The 14350-nt window shown below is 34.8% G+C and overlaps 1 protein-coding gene across 1 annotated transcript in view; it reads right to left on the reverse strand.

Annotated features, from left to right (window-relative positions):
- Nucleotides 1-14350, reverse strand: part of EIF3E (eukaryotic translation initiation factor 3 subunit E) — a 50968-nt gene that overhangs the window by 17174 nt on the left and 19444 nt on the right. The window contains exons 8-9 of the mRNA XM_082858660.1: nt 1231-1357; nt 301-402 (exon numbers count right to left, since the gene is read on the reverse strand). Coding sequence (XP_082714786.1) covers nt 301-402; nt 1231-1357 — 229 coding nt within the window. The remainder of the gene's footprint in view (nt 1-300; nt 403-1230; nt 1358-14350) is intronic.

The raw sequence follows: 14350 nt of genomic DNA on the forward strand, positions 1-14350 counted from the left end.
GAAAATTCCATATAATCTTGCCCATACATATAAAATATTTCATATATTTACTAATTCAGGATAAGACATGTGTGAATTTATAAAGCCCCCATGTTTTAACAAACTGTCCTAACAAAAGGGATAGACTCAGGCAATAAGATTGAAAATGTCTGCAACCCAGCACATTTCTAAATAATCTGCATATTAAGATTAATAAACATTTCTGATATAATCACTTTAATAAAACCCTGCAAGGTTAACTTTTATAATATTCAAAATTTTAAGAATATTATTAATTTGTAAGTAAAAATTTGTACTTACTGATTCACATTCCCTTAGCTTTTTCTGAGCCCCATCAAAGTCAAAGTTAACATATAAGCATTCAACAAACTCTGTAATTGGGTCTTTATATGTGTAGGACTCCTGTAAAATTAAGTCAAAGGTTAAGTTGGATCTGATTCAACACTGTTTAGTAGACCGTCCCCAGAATAGCCCAATCTTCCTATTTTCTCCTCCCTTACCATTAATTTCTAACAAATTACCTAGTATTATCTTCTCAAAGCAATTGCTCATATCCTGATTGCAGGCCACACCTTAACCTTATAATGCCTTCCAGACCAAGTTCTCTAAATTCTCATCCTAGAACCATTCCAAAAGCTTTCAAATTCCTCTACTGCCAAAAGTCTCCCTTAGTTAATAAACAGTGATGAACTTCTCCAAGTAAAAGGGTATTCATATCTTTCAGGATAAAACTGTCTTTTTGTACTTAAATTATTCTTAGATCAAATAAATGTTTAAGTTCTTTTTTAACCCATAGTTACTGCTAAGAAATTCACTAAAAATCAATCAGTAGGGCTATAGCTTTTGTACAACTTGGGGACTATTAAAATTATATTCTATTTAAAGATCACTACTCTGGAACTATGTAGGTAATGACCTTCCAACAAAAAGTTCCAAGCTCCAGATCTCCTTCACCCTTTGCAATAAGAGCAACACTAATACACAATGCATATTAAGTATCTAACTAGCAGAGAGTAGTATTCATTCATACCACATCTACCATAAGTATATCATGAACTTAAAAGTAGTACATGCCCATTTGGGGTTCTTGGGCTCTTTTCTCTTCATGTATACTTCCCTCCTATTTTTAAACATTTTTACCTTAAGAACTAAGAGTCCTACTTTTTCAGAAAAAGAGGTTAGACTTAAAGTTTAGGCACATTTTAAAAATCAATAGATTTTAGTTTTTACCTGTTGAATAACTTTGACCAGATCTTTTAGCACTTGCCGGCGTTTTCGGACATCTTTGTTTGTTATGACTGCTGTGGTCAAATAGCGGAGAATATGTGGACACATTGTCTGAATTGCATTAAGATACCTAAGGTAAAAATGTAAAAGTTACTTAATATTAATCACTTACCCAGTTTTTTTAGATCTATAATCACCTGTGATTTAAAAAAAAACACGTGGGGCTTCCCTGGTGCTCCAGTGGTTAAGAATCCGCCTGCCAATGCAGGGGACACAGGTTCGAGCCCTGGCTGGGAAGATCCCACATGCTGTGGAGCAACTAAGCCCATGTGCCACAACTACTGAGCCTGCGAGCCACAACTAGTGAGCCCATGTGCCACAACTACTGAAGTCTGCGCGCCCAGAGCCCGTGTTCCACAACTAGAGAAGCCACCACAATGAGAAGCCCGCGCACTGCAACGAAGAGTAGCCCCCACTCGCCGCAACTAGAGAAAGCCCGTGCGCAACAAAGAAGACTCAATGCAGCCAAATATTAAAAAAATTAAGTTATAAAAGAATAAAAATAAAACACTTGAGCAGCCCATTAGATTGCACTGTTTCAGAAAACTAGGATTGCAAAAACTTAAGAATGAATACTATAAAGCAGCGGTTCACAACCTTTTTGGCACCAGGGACCAGTTCTGTGGAAGACAATTTTTCCATGGGAGGGCGGCGGGGGGGAGTTGGTGTGGTTCAGGTAGTAATGTGCTCGATGGTGGGGAGGGTTCAGGTGGTAATGCGAGCGTGCAAGCGATCGGGAGTGATGGGGAGTGGCAGATGAAGCTTTGCTTGCTTGCCCACCGCTCACCGCCTGCTGTGCAGCCCGGTTCCTAACAGGCCGAGGACGGGTACCAGTCTGCAGACTGGGAGTTGGAGACCCCTGCTGTAAGGGCCATCTCCTCCAAGAAAAAGTCTAAATGATGAGAATGCCAGCTGGTATTTCCCAATTTGGAGTGAGATGACAGACTCACTTAAGAGGTAAATAATCCTATTACCATTGTTGAATAAGAGGATTTTGCAAGGCCCTTATACATGCTGTCATTCTGTTTCAAAAGATTTCATTTCCCTAGAAGAACAAATGTGTGAAAACCTATGTGCAAAAAAACACTACTCAATTAGAGAATCAGGCACTCAACACAAAGAATTAAAAAAATAATTTCAGGAGATGAAAGACTGGAAACTATTTTGATGATCCCCAGCTGGCTACCCTCTGTCATTCAGTGTTTATCCTGTATTTCTCCTGCTCAATTTCCTTATATAGCTCCCCAATTTTTATCCAGTAAGAACCTCTGAGTACCAGGTACTATGCCAAGCTTGGAAACATTTGTCAATAAAGTCCATTTCTCTTAGTTAAATCTTCAAGTCCCAAAGTACCCATCCAGATCCATCTCCCACCACACCACCGACTGCCTCTTGCTTCCCTCACTTCTTAAAACTCACTCCATATGGACTGCTCTTCCAAACACATCCCTCTAAAGGCCTAAATTCTAGCCATCCTTCAAGGTCCAGCTCAGATACCTTATCTTCCAAGTTCTCCCAGACTGTAATGTTAATAAATCTTTATACTTTGTCATATTGCAGATTCCCCATAAAATGCTGTCTGAACTCTTTAGAGGACCCTAGAATCTGATAGTAACCTAACACTTAAATAAAATCTAGTCCCACTTAGCTCTCCCTAAATTTCCTCTAAAAAAGGTAAGGTATAAAAATAATCAACACTCACTTAAGAATAAAACAATTTCTAAGAAAAGATAACTACACAAATCAGCTAAAAGTTTCATTATCTGAAAAATTAAGCCTGAGTTTTAGGCAGAAAATTTTTTTTTTTTTTTTTTTTCTGTACACGGGCCTCGCACTGTTGTGGCCTCTCCCGTTGCGGAGCACAGGCTCCGGACGCGCAGGCCCAGCGGCCATGGCTCACGGGCCCAGCCGCTCCGCAGCATGTGGGATCCTCCCGGACCGGGGCACGAACCCGTGTCCCCTGCATCGGCAGGCGGACTCTCAACCACTGCGCCACCAGGGAAGCCCAGGCAGAAAATTTTAAATGCAATGTTCACTCAGTACAAGTGATTGCCTCAATATTCTTATCAGAGACATCATGTACAGCAGAGCATGACTGGTGTTCTTCATCAGTTTTGAAGTAGGTTATTTTAGTAGACATTTATGAAACTCATTCATAGATTTTTCCATACAAAATAAAAAATTGTAAGTTTATTTTATATGATGTTAAACATTTATTTTTACTTATCCTTTCTCTGTATCATTGCACCACGTGTAACTTCACTGTTTTTATTGGAGAATGACTTCCTTAAAAAATCATCTCTCTTACGTGAGTATATGGTAGGGGTTAGCAAAATTTTTGTAAAGAGCAGATAATGAATATTTTAGGTTCGCAGGTCGAGAGGCAAGACTGAGAATATTAATCAGGTACCTAAATAACCTAAGTAACAAGAAAACAAATTTCCAAAATATTTTACTGACAAAATGCAAAATATAATAGTTGACTATAATTTTTTATAATTCAGGTCTACTAATGAGAAGAATAAAATTCCTTTAATAGGGTAACTTTGCTTAACTGTGTTCAAAGTTAGAGATCCCTATCACTAAAATTTAATGCAAATGTTTATCTGTTAATGCTGATCTGTAATGAGATTTTACATATTTGACCTCTGATATCAATTGATAAGATTTTAATTGAGCATATTTATCACTTGGAAGGCTTTTATGGAAGGCTTTTACAGAATTCTTTTAAGTTCTTTTGATACTGCCTTTTAGCATATCATTACACTACAGATAAATTGCTTCTGTTTCAATTGCACAGTTAAATGAATTTTCAAATACAGAAATTTCCTTTGTATTGGGTTGGCAAAAAGGTTCAGTTTTTCTGTAAGATATTACAAAAAAACTCGAATGAACTTCTTGGCCAACCCAATACTTACAATGAGGTCTAAAACTTTCTGGAATTGTAACTTGAGCCCAAAAAACGTGTCCACTACAAACGTGTGGGAATGAGAGTCTCATTTCTTCTTTTAACTTTTGAAAGAATGGAAAATGTATAAAGCAGCTGGACATAGGATTTATGCTATGTTAGGCATTATCAAAGTGACTACCAGAGTATAAGTTTTGCATATAAGTACTGTTCTGATTTGTAATTTTAGGTTGAATTCAGAAACATTATCAAGTCTATAGCTTAACGTCCAGAGCCATTCGTGGCTTGATAATAGTGGTTGAGGGCAATTTTTTGTTCAGGAAAATTTCAGTCTTGCTCCAACCTCAAAAAAGTCACAACAAAACTTTGCCACTGCAAAGCCATCCTATCACTGTGGTAGCAGGAAAAATCAAGATATTCTATTGATCTGACAAAAATTCATGGACTGAGAACAGTTAAGTCCACAATAGCAAATGAAGTTCACTGTTGACACGAATGGTTCAGTAATACACCATGGATTCAAGAATTTTCCCCACAAAGTACCTGGAAATGAACAATGCAATGGATAACTATAGGCTTTGAACACCTCACATTTTCACAAGCTTTGTAAATCTGTTCAACTAATAAGCATTTTTCTCCTCCACACATATTTGCCACCAAAAGTTTTAACACATCTTAGCAGATTCCACTTCAGGCTGTACTAAATTAGTGTTTCCTCAATTTTGAAAACATTTTCACCTGTAGTTGTTCCAGACTATTCATAGAGGCATGTTCTTCAGTCACTTCAAATCCATCACTGACTCCTCAAGCCAACAACTAGCCATATTGGTAAACATCTCTCAACTCATCAAGAGCCCAGGAAAACCACTAAAAATCATATACTTTATATTTTAATTGACTACTGATGCTGCTCCCAACATTTTCAATTCTGAGGAGCTGTTCTCACCAAAAGGCTAAAAGTTTTAAACAAGTTCATTTTTTCTGGACATATTTCTTTGGCCACTGCAACTGAACAGAATTTAACAAAATCACCACTGGTAAATGGCTTTCCTTACCTGGTTAACAAAAGAGCCGCTCAGAAACTTACTTTGGTTGAAGCCTCATTTTCATTAATTTTTGTGAGGAAATTCTGCTGTGATGAGATCTTCTGTTTTAAATTTCCTAATTTTTCTGACAGTTGCTTTGTAATCAGTTGGGAATATTGTAATGAGTGCTTACAGTCTGGTTATGTAGATGTATACTGTATTCTCTTAGCATATCTACATTGTCAGTTCAATGCTTTGCTTTCTAATTTGAAACAAAATAATTCCCACTGCACTGTGCCTTAAAATTTATGCACATTTGGTACTTCCCTGGTAGCACAGTGGTTAAGAATCCTCCTGCCAATGCAGGGGACACAAGTTTGAGCCCTGGTCAGGGAAGATTCCACACGCCACGGAGCAACTAAGCCAGTGACCACAACTACTGAGCCTGCGCTCTAGAGCCCATGAGCTACAACTACTGAAGCCCACGCACCTAGAGCCCGTACCATGCAACAAGAGAAGTCACCACAATGAGAAGCCCGTGCACTGCAAGGGTAGCCTCCACTTGCTGCAACTAGAGAAAGCCTGCGCACAGCAACAAAGACCCAACGCAGCCAAAAATAAATAAATTAATACATTTATTAAAAAAAAATTTAAGCACATTTGAGTCCACTTTTCTAAAAGAAGTAAAATGTTGCAGTATAGTGATACACATGGCACTTGAAACTTTGTCCAGGTACAAGGGCAGCGTCACTGGGATTCAAAGAGCACTGAGTAGCAGAGTGAGGCAGGGAGAGTGCAATAATATATGATCTCTGTCACAACAATTCAACTCTGCCATTACAATCCAAAAGCAGCCAAAGATGTGTGTGTGTGCGTGTGTGTAGATATATCCATATATAAATGTGTGTTCCAATAAAAATTTATGGACACTAAAACTGTAATGGCATATAATTATCACATTGCAAAATATTTTTCTTTTCATTATTTTCCCCAACCATTTAAAATGTAAAAGCCATTCTTAGATTGCAGGCCATAAGAAAAAAGGCAGTGGGCCACAAGACGTTTTAGCCCATGGTCCATAGTTTGCAGACTCCTTGTATACAGCATTACCATGGCTGACTTCGAAACATGCTAGGGCAGAAGTGATCCTTCCTATGTATGTATGTATGTATGTTATGTATATAGATCAATATATAAAGGAAGGGAGTGGGGATTAAGGGTGATTCTGGGGACATTACCTTACTTCACACTCTTGTAGGATCCGTAATTATATATTTAGTTCGAACAAAAGCAAAACCATAGATATAGTTATTTAACAGCCTGTACATAACCATTGTGCTCTTTTGTTCTACTTCTCTTTCTTATCATCCATCTCCTTTCATCTCTAACAATCAAAATTTAAAAGTCAAATCAATTTTCATCTTCACTGGACTCTAACTTCTCGAGGTCTCACTGATAAGTGTTATATATTTACAGTGTGTTTAGCATGCATAATACATCTGTATTTAGCTAAGTAGGTTCTTAAACTACTTGTTATGTTATTTGTTTGGATTATAAATTAGGCAAGAAAGGAGGCTATACCTCCCCTATTTTTGAAATCTAACTTAAAATTAATTTTTCCTTTCAACAAGAGCTTCAGTATTTACTGTGTCTGGAAGTGTAATTTCATGATGGTTAAGTAAAAATGTTTATTCTTCCTCTAGCACAGCCCTGCTCTAATTGTACAATTTTATGGAAGTTTTTTCTACAATATTTTCTAATTGTAAGTCAGAACATTTAGAAATCAAAGGATAAGACAAAATATGCCACCAAATAAAAAATATTTAAGTATTATATGGGGGATACTATAAGGACATAAAGAATAAAAATTCTGCTCTCAAATATGCTTATAATCTAGTTGGGGAGATAAGGCAATTATAAGTTTTTTAAAAAAGACAGTAAATAATTAAATTCCAAATTATCAATATAAGGTAGGCACAATATACAGGATCTCATGTAGAAGTAAACCTGAGCTGGAGCTTGAAAAACAGGCAGGCTTTGAATTGGTACAAAAAAGGGAAAGGTACTCCCAGAAAGGCTTAAAAAATCAAAAAGGCAAGACTTAGTAGAACTGCAGAGGATGGATTTTTAGAGATCATCCTGAGCTAAAGCAGGTAAAACACCTGCATGAAAAAGTTTTCTTATCAGGAACAATTAGAAAATTTAGGAAAAATAAAGGCAGAGGGTAAATCAGGACAAATTCTAGACACGATCTAGTTGACTGTTAACAGTAAAACTTGAAATTTCTTAGGATATTTATGATATCTTTATTTAGAAAACAAATTAAACATTCTTTTGCTAACTGAACTTTGAATCTTTCTTTTTACAACTGGAGAGTAACTAGGGCATTGTATTACAAATGCATTCTTCTCCCTAATAGCATCTACATTTGGTGGCAAAGCCTCATCTCTAATAGCCTACGAACACTGTTCTAGCTTACACTTGATACTTTATCTTACATATTATATTACATTTAAAAGTTCAACATTTTTCAAATGTGTAAATCATCTCCATTTTGGATTCAGAATAAATTATGGCAGAAATGATAATATATATGATGTAAGAGACTTAACCTGCACTGGCATCTAAACTTTCACTTCAAGGACAAAAGTATAAATTATCTCAACAGTACTTTCGTATTTTAAAAAAAGCCTGAAATCACAATCTATATAAACTATCAATTTAACATACACTCAATGAACCACATTAAATTGTATTCCTGTGCTACTGGAAATTAAAAACAGAAAAATATGATACTTTCTCCATTAATACCTACTACCTATCAGAGACAACTGAAAAATGCATACTGACTGTAGACATACAAATGCAAATTACACACTTACTAGAAGCTATTCTACTTAAAGAATATGCAACCTAGGAAAATGGCTGAAACAATGATCTGTCAAGCCAACTGGGTGTATTCTCACGCGAAAAAAGTTAGAATCAAGCAAAAACCAGAATAAATCATTAAGACATTACTAATGAGGAAGAAAATACGATGGCAACCTGACCCTATGGCAAGTGAAAATGGTAAGCACCGTATTTTGGTGAAATTTTAAAACTGTAATACTACTGAGTTTTCTTTTTCACATTTTGCGAACAGGCTACTTCTGTTTAAAAAAAAAAAATAGTCCAAACGGCATCAGGGCTCTTATTGTGAGGATGAAGATGTTCAAAAATTGACTTATGGTGATGGCTGCACCACTTGGTAAACTAACTAAAAATCACTGAACTGTAAACAAAAAATGAAATCATCTGGTACCTTAGCACAAATCACGGTAGTGACATCATACTATAATAGTCACTGTTATTAATAACCACACTCTTACAGTTAAAAAAAAAGCCAATTTCAACTATATCTTTGATTAGGCAGTACAAATTATTAATTTTCAAAAATTTCAACCCGTGCATACTTATCTTTTTAATATTCTGTATGACTAAAATGGGAAGTGTGTAAAAGATCTTCTGCTGTACACTACAGTGTCACGGTTGTCTTAAGGAAAAGTACATGTTCAATGATTGAGTTGCAAGGTGAACAAGCTGCTTTTCTCATGGAACACTATTTTTACTTGAAGGAGTGACAGTCAAACCAAAGCCATTCAGACTTGAGTATTTGGCAGACATTTTCCAGATAATAAAGTTGAGCCTATCCTTCAATAAAAACAAATGATAAAAATCAGAGTTTTCAAAAAAAGGGTAAAATTTTGGAAAATCTGTATCTGTCATCAAGAGTTTGACTATTATCCAATACTTTTTGAAAAGCCTTTTCTAATGTGTTTAGTAGTGAAATTAATGAATGTGATTTTTTTGGTGTTGTATAATGGTGCTGTATATGTTGGAATACCTGCATAACTCCCTGAACCAGTATTTCCCAAACAATCAATGCATACGGTCATAAAATCATGCATGGGTAAAAGATCCATTTAAATTGCAAAATCAACCAATATAGTTTAGAATTCTAGTATAGTTTAGAATCCAAAAAACTGAATGATATGGTTTCAAATCCCACATTTCAGTACCTTTTAAGAAATTACTACTTGTTGAGTTCTGGTGTATGATCAAAAAAGGATATTCACAATTATCTGAAAAGGCTAGTAAAACACCTCTCTTTCCCAACTACATGTATGTGTGAGGCTTGGTTTTCTTCTTATCCTTCAAACAAAATGACATATCACAACAGACTGAATGAAAATCAGATATGAAAAAAAACAAGAAAATCTAGCTGTCAATTAAGCCAGAAATGTAAAGGTCTGCAAAAATGTGAAACAATGCCACTCATCACTAAATTTGGTTTTTTAAAGTTATTTTTCATAAGAATATATATAACTATAATCAATTTACTATTTGTCAATTAATAAATATATTTTAGAATTTCTTAATTTCTAATACAGTATATATATCAATAAATTTAGCCAACACATACGAAACTACACTCAAAAACTCTTAATAGTGTAAGAGTTTCAAAACTAAAAAGTTTAAGAACCATTCACCAGTAACAATAATATTGCCAAAGATAATTCTGATGTCAGTACTATTTTCTTCTCAACATCCAATGTTTTTTCTCCTCATTGTGTATATCTGATTTGGGTCTTGGAGGGGGTAAGAGGATCTTACTGAATGTTCTAATAGAGCTAGTCCTATTTGCCTCACAAAATTGGATGCAGAATATCTCCCCATGTACACCTAGTTCTTTTAATGCTCCAAAATTAGTAATTTCAACATTTACTAATATATTACTAATTTTATTTTCAGTGCCTTTGTTCCATTTTTCTGTACTTTTTACTCAAGTTTTTAAAAGTTGAACAAGTACTCAAAGCTATGAATTAATTTCTGAGTGCTGCTTTGGCAGGTATTTCATAATTATCAACATTTAATCTCTTCTTTGATTCAGTTACTTAAAAAACTTTTAATAACTCCTAGTTTTACTGTTTTGTGTCCGGAAAGTACATGCTATAAAATTTCTAGCTTTAAAAATTTATTCAGAGATTTTTAATGGCATAAGGTATTGTCTTTTTTGCATATGAACCATGGAAATGCAAATGAAGGCATTAAGCCTACTTGTAGAATACAGCTTGATAATTAACTGTCTTAATTCTAAGTTGTTATTTTAATTATATTTCTATGACCATGAACCTTTATCTTACTTTAAAAGTTAAAAAACAAATCTACTTTTTTGCATTGTTTTCCTTTATAAAAGTTTGATTTTTTATCTTTAACAAAATTTTCTGCAATCTCAACTGAACTACCTTTCTATTTCTAATATCTATAATAAATGATTCTACTAACGAATTAAATATATTGTTTTGATTTCATATAAGCCATAAGGTTGTCAGGGATTAATCCATACTGCTTCCCCCTTATTTGTATTATAGAATTTTTACAGTGGGCTTGAATATTTTCACTTTCCTTGTTTGTATACTTCCTTTCATTACTTAAAAATATTTTTAAAAAATCAGTTGAATTTAATGTTCCTTTCTGGATACATACGTAACTGCAAAAACTACAGCAGAAGGCTTCCCTGGTGGCGCAGTGGTGAAGAACCTGCCTGCCAATGCAGGGGACACGGATTAGAGCCCTGGTGCGGGAAGATCCCACATGCCGTGGAGCAACTAAGCCTGTGAGCCACAACTGCTGAGCCTGTGCTCTAGAGTCCGCGAGCCACAACTACTGAGCCTGCGCGCCTATAGCCCATGCTCCGCAACAAGAGAAGCCACCGCAATGAGAAGCCCATGCACCACAATGAAGAATAGCCCCCGCTCGTCGCGACTAGAGAAAGCCTGTGCACAGCAACAAAGACCCAATGCAGCCATAAATAAATAAATAAATTTATCAAAAAAAAAAATTCAGCAGAGTGAGTCTACCTGTAAGCAGTAGCATGGAAAGCCAATGCCTAGGGATTCCTATGACTGAGTTCAAGAAGAGCTGTCCTTATCGATCCTTAACCCACCTACTAGGTATCAAGATTAGAGCCAACTATTACAGTATCCAATGTTTGAGTCAAATCTGCTCATTCAGGGAAGGCTCTTACTCCCAGCCATGATTCTAGGGATATCAATCAACTCATAAGACAATCGTACAGGCTGTATTATTCAGGAGGGAGGCAAAATACTACATAATAATGTTACTTTTAATCTCTTGAATGCATGTTCGATTAATCTCCATAAATACTGAGAAATATACCCTTAATTCTTGAGTTTGAAATTCTCATCAAACATCTCTTTTTATAAGATGCACGGATAGTTTAACATTAAAGATAGGTATGTAACTATTTTATATTCACCAACATCCCCAAATTTCTTGCAATGTTTTACCAATCATTTTTCTGGGTCCTCCAGATTCATCCATTATTGGTATGTCTCAACTACTGCATAAGATTGCAACTGTCAGTATCACAAATAAAAAAGCCTCTTCTAAAATATAACGGTTGCCCAAAGGGTGCATGAAAAAGGTACTTCTCAAGAATCAGAGTATAACAGAAATAAAATGGCCCTCAGAGGATTAAATAAACCATGCACCAGAGCAGAGAGAGATTAATCAATTTAGTAAGAGAAAACTACCAGATCAGGAAGACTTGAGAAGAACTTGATACAAAATATTAACATATTTAAATCAACATAGGGGGACAGGGAAGGAAGATAGGAACAAAGTGAGAGATACTGATATGAAATGGAATCATAAAAAGAGAAGTAAAAAGCAAATCTTGGAAATGCCCATCCAAATGTTTAGGGTGACATAACATGTCAAAAAATGTTCATGATCTGGTCCTTATGACAAGGATATTCCTATTGTGGAAATGGAAATGTTAACCCGAAGCTTAATCTGATGGTGCCATGAAACATTCCAGTCACATAAATTAATTTTCTATTCTGATTCCAAATATTCATAAAGGAATCTTCTGTATTCTACAGAAGATTCTATGTATTAAACCTATAGGGTCAGAACAATCTGGCCATGTTTCACGTACTTAGTCCTCTAAGCACTTCTCATTGCAAATAATGATGGCATTCTGGTTTTATACTCAGTCTTTCTGAGGTTGGTTCAGCTTTGTTCTTCACAAATCAGCCCCTAGGATACTGTAAAAATAAAGTTGCATGCTTCCTATACCAAAAGTCAGAACAAAATAATACCACCCTTGTAGGATCTTACTTTAGTACACAGTGGCTTTTCTTTTTTAACCTTTCCCAAGAGTTTTTTACTTAATGCAACATATGGACTACAACTTATATATAACTTTCCAGATTATAATCTATCATAGCATCCAGCAAACAGTAAAACATATAGCTTTAAAATTTTTAGATTTCCCACAAAATAGGGTTTCTTCAATAAAGGAGGAACAACAGCTCAGACAGAATGAAGCTTTTATGTTCACATTAGTGAATAATATGAATCTAGAAGGCATACTTGAACATCTCTAATAAAAGAAGAAATAACTATAATACCATGTAAATTACAAAATCTTCTCTCTTATAATTTACATTTAAAATTTAATGCTGGAATCACCATCTTCTACCTCACTTAATGCCATGTAGTTTTGTTTTTTCAAGGGAAGACCGAAATAATTTCCTATTACGAAAACTTCTTTGCCTGTGTTCAGTTTTAACAAATTGGACCTGCGTGTCATGCAAATACTAACTAAATACATTAATACTGAACTTAAGTTGTGATGTTAATACAAAAAATAAGCCAAGCATATTTCTGATAAAAGTGCTTCTATTTGACAGATTCAGGCGAACATTTAGCATTTAATGCAGAAAACACAATTTAAACCATTTAAAAATGGCTCCCTGGGACTTCCCTGGTGATCCAGTGGAATGCAGGGGTGTGGGTTCAATCCCTGGTTGGGGAGCTAAGATCCCACATGCCTCGTGGCCAAAAACACAAAAGCAGTATTGTAACAAATTCAAAAAGACTTTAAAAAATGGTCCACATCAAAAAAAAAAAAAAAAACCCCTCCATTTCTACATTTAAATATCACTGGCAATTCTTGGTTGGCAAATATTTTTCATCTGTATCGCCACCAACAACTTCATTTCTCTTAAATTTAAAGTTCAGATGATTATGTTAACAACTTAACTGAATAGGTCAAATATTTTATAGTCTCAAAAATCTTACTACATGGAGTATTTAAAGAACATGTTTATTCATGTGACTCAGTTTAGATGATTATATTTCATCAACTTATATAAAAATATCACTAACGTATTATTACCTTATTTTCAAGACTTAAAAAATTACAAAAAAATTTAAAAATACACTGTTCAATGTTCATTGATTTTCTATTAGATGGGTATTACACCATCTATTCCTAAACTATACTTCTGTAAATTAAATATGCATTTTAGAAAAAAATGTTAAAATCTTAATTTGACAGACAATAAGCAGATATCAACTGAAATGTATTAGGACCTCCATCTTAAATTGAGTTAAAAATAACAAAAATATGGCTCAAAGTGTTATGTGAGACTTAACCAACAATGCAGTCAATAAGTCATACCAAGAATACAATCTTGGGCTAAATTAAGTATATGTACTGGTCATAGGAGCTAATATTGCCACTGTAATCTATACAATCCTAGAATAAGCTTTCAATTTTAAAGATCCAGATTTTTAAAAAGCTGTGGATAAACTGGTGGTTACCTAAGAACAGCAGCCAAAATACTAAAGAATGTGACAAACTACATTACTTAATAAAACTAGAGATATTTAGCCTGAAGGAAAGAAAAATAAGGAAAATTATCTTCAAGTATCTGAAGTATTTTCATAAAGCAGTCTAGTTTTCTGTTGCTCCAACCAAATAAGAAATAATAGAATATTCAGAGGCATTGACCTCAAATGGAAGAATAAATTTTTAAAAATGATTTCTAGCTAATAGTAGAACAGTCTAGTTCATAAAGCAGCGAATTTCTTATCACCAAAAGCTGGATGATGGAACAAAGATATAAAAGGAGTTCTCTTGGAATGTGTATCTTCCTTCCAAATAATATGGCCTAGAGCCTTAATTCTAAAGCTTTAATGTATACATGAATTACCTGGGTTCTTCTTACGTTGAAGATTCTGATTTAGTTCTTCTAGAATAAGGCCTGAGACTCTG

The sequence above is a fragment of the Leucopleurus acutus genome, assembly GCF_964270905.1.
Source record: "Leucopleurus acutus genome assembly, chromosome: 17".
In the NCBI taxonomy this organism is placed as follows: Eukaryota; Metazoa; Chordata; class Mammalia; order Artiodactyla; family Delphinidae; genus Leucopleurus; species Leucopleurus acutus.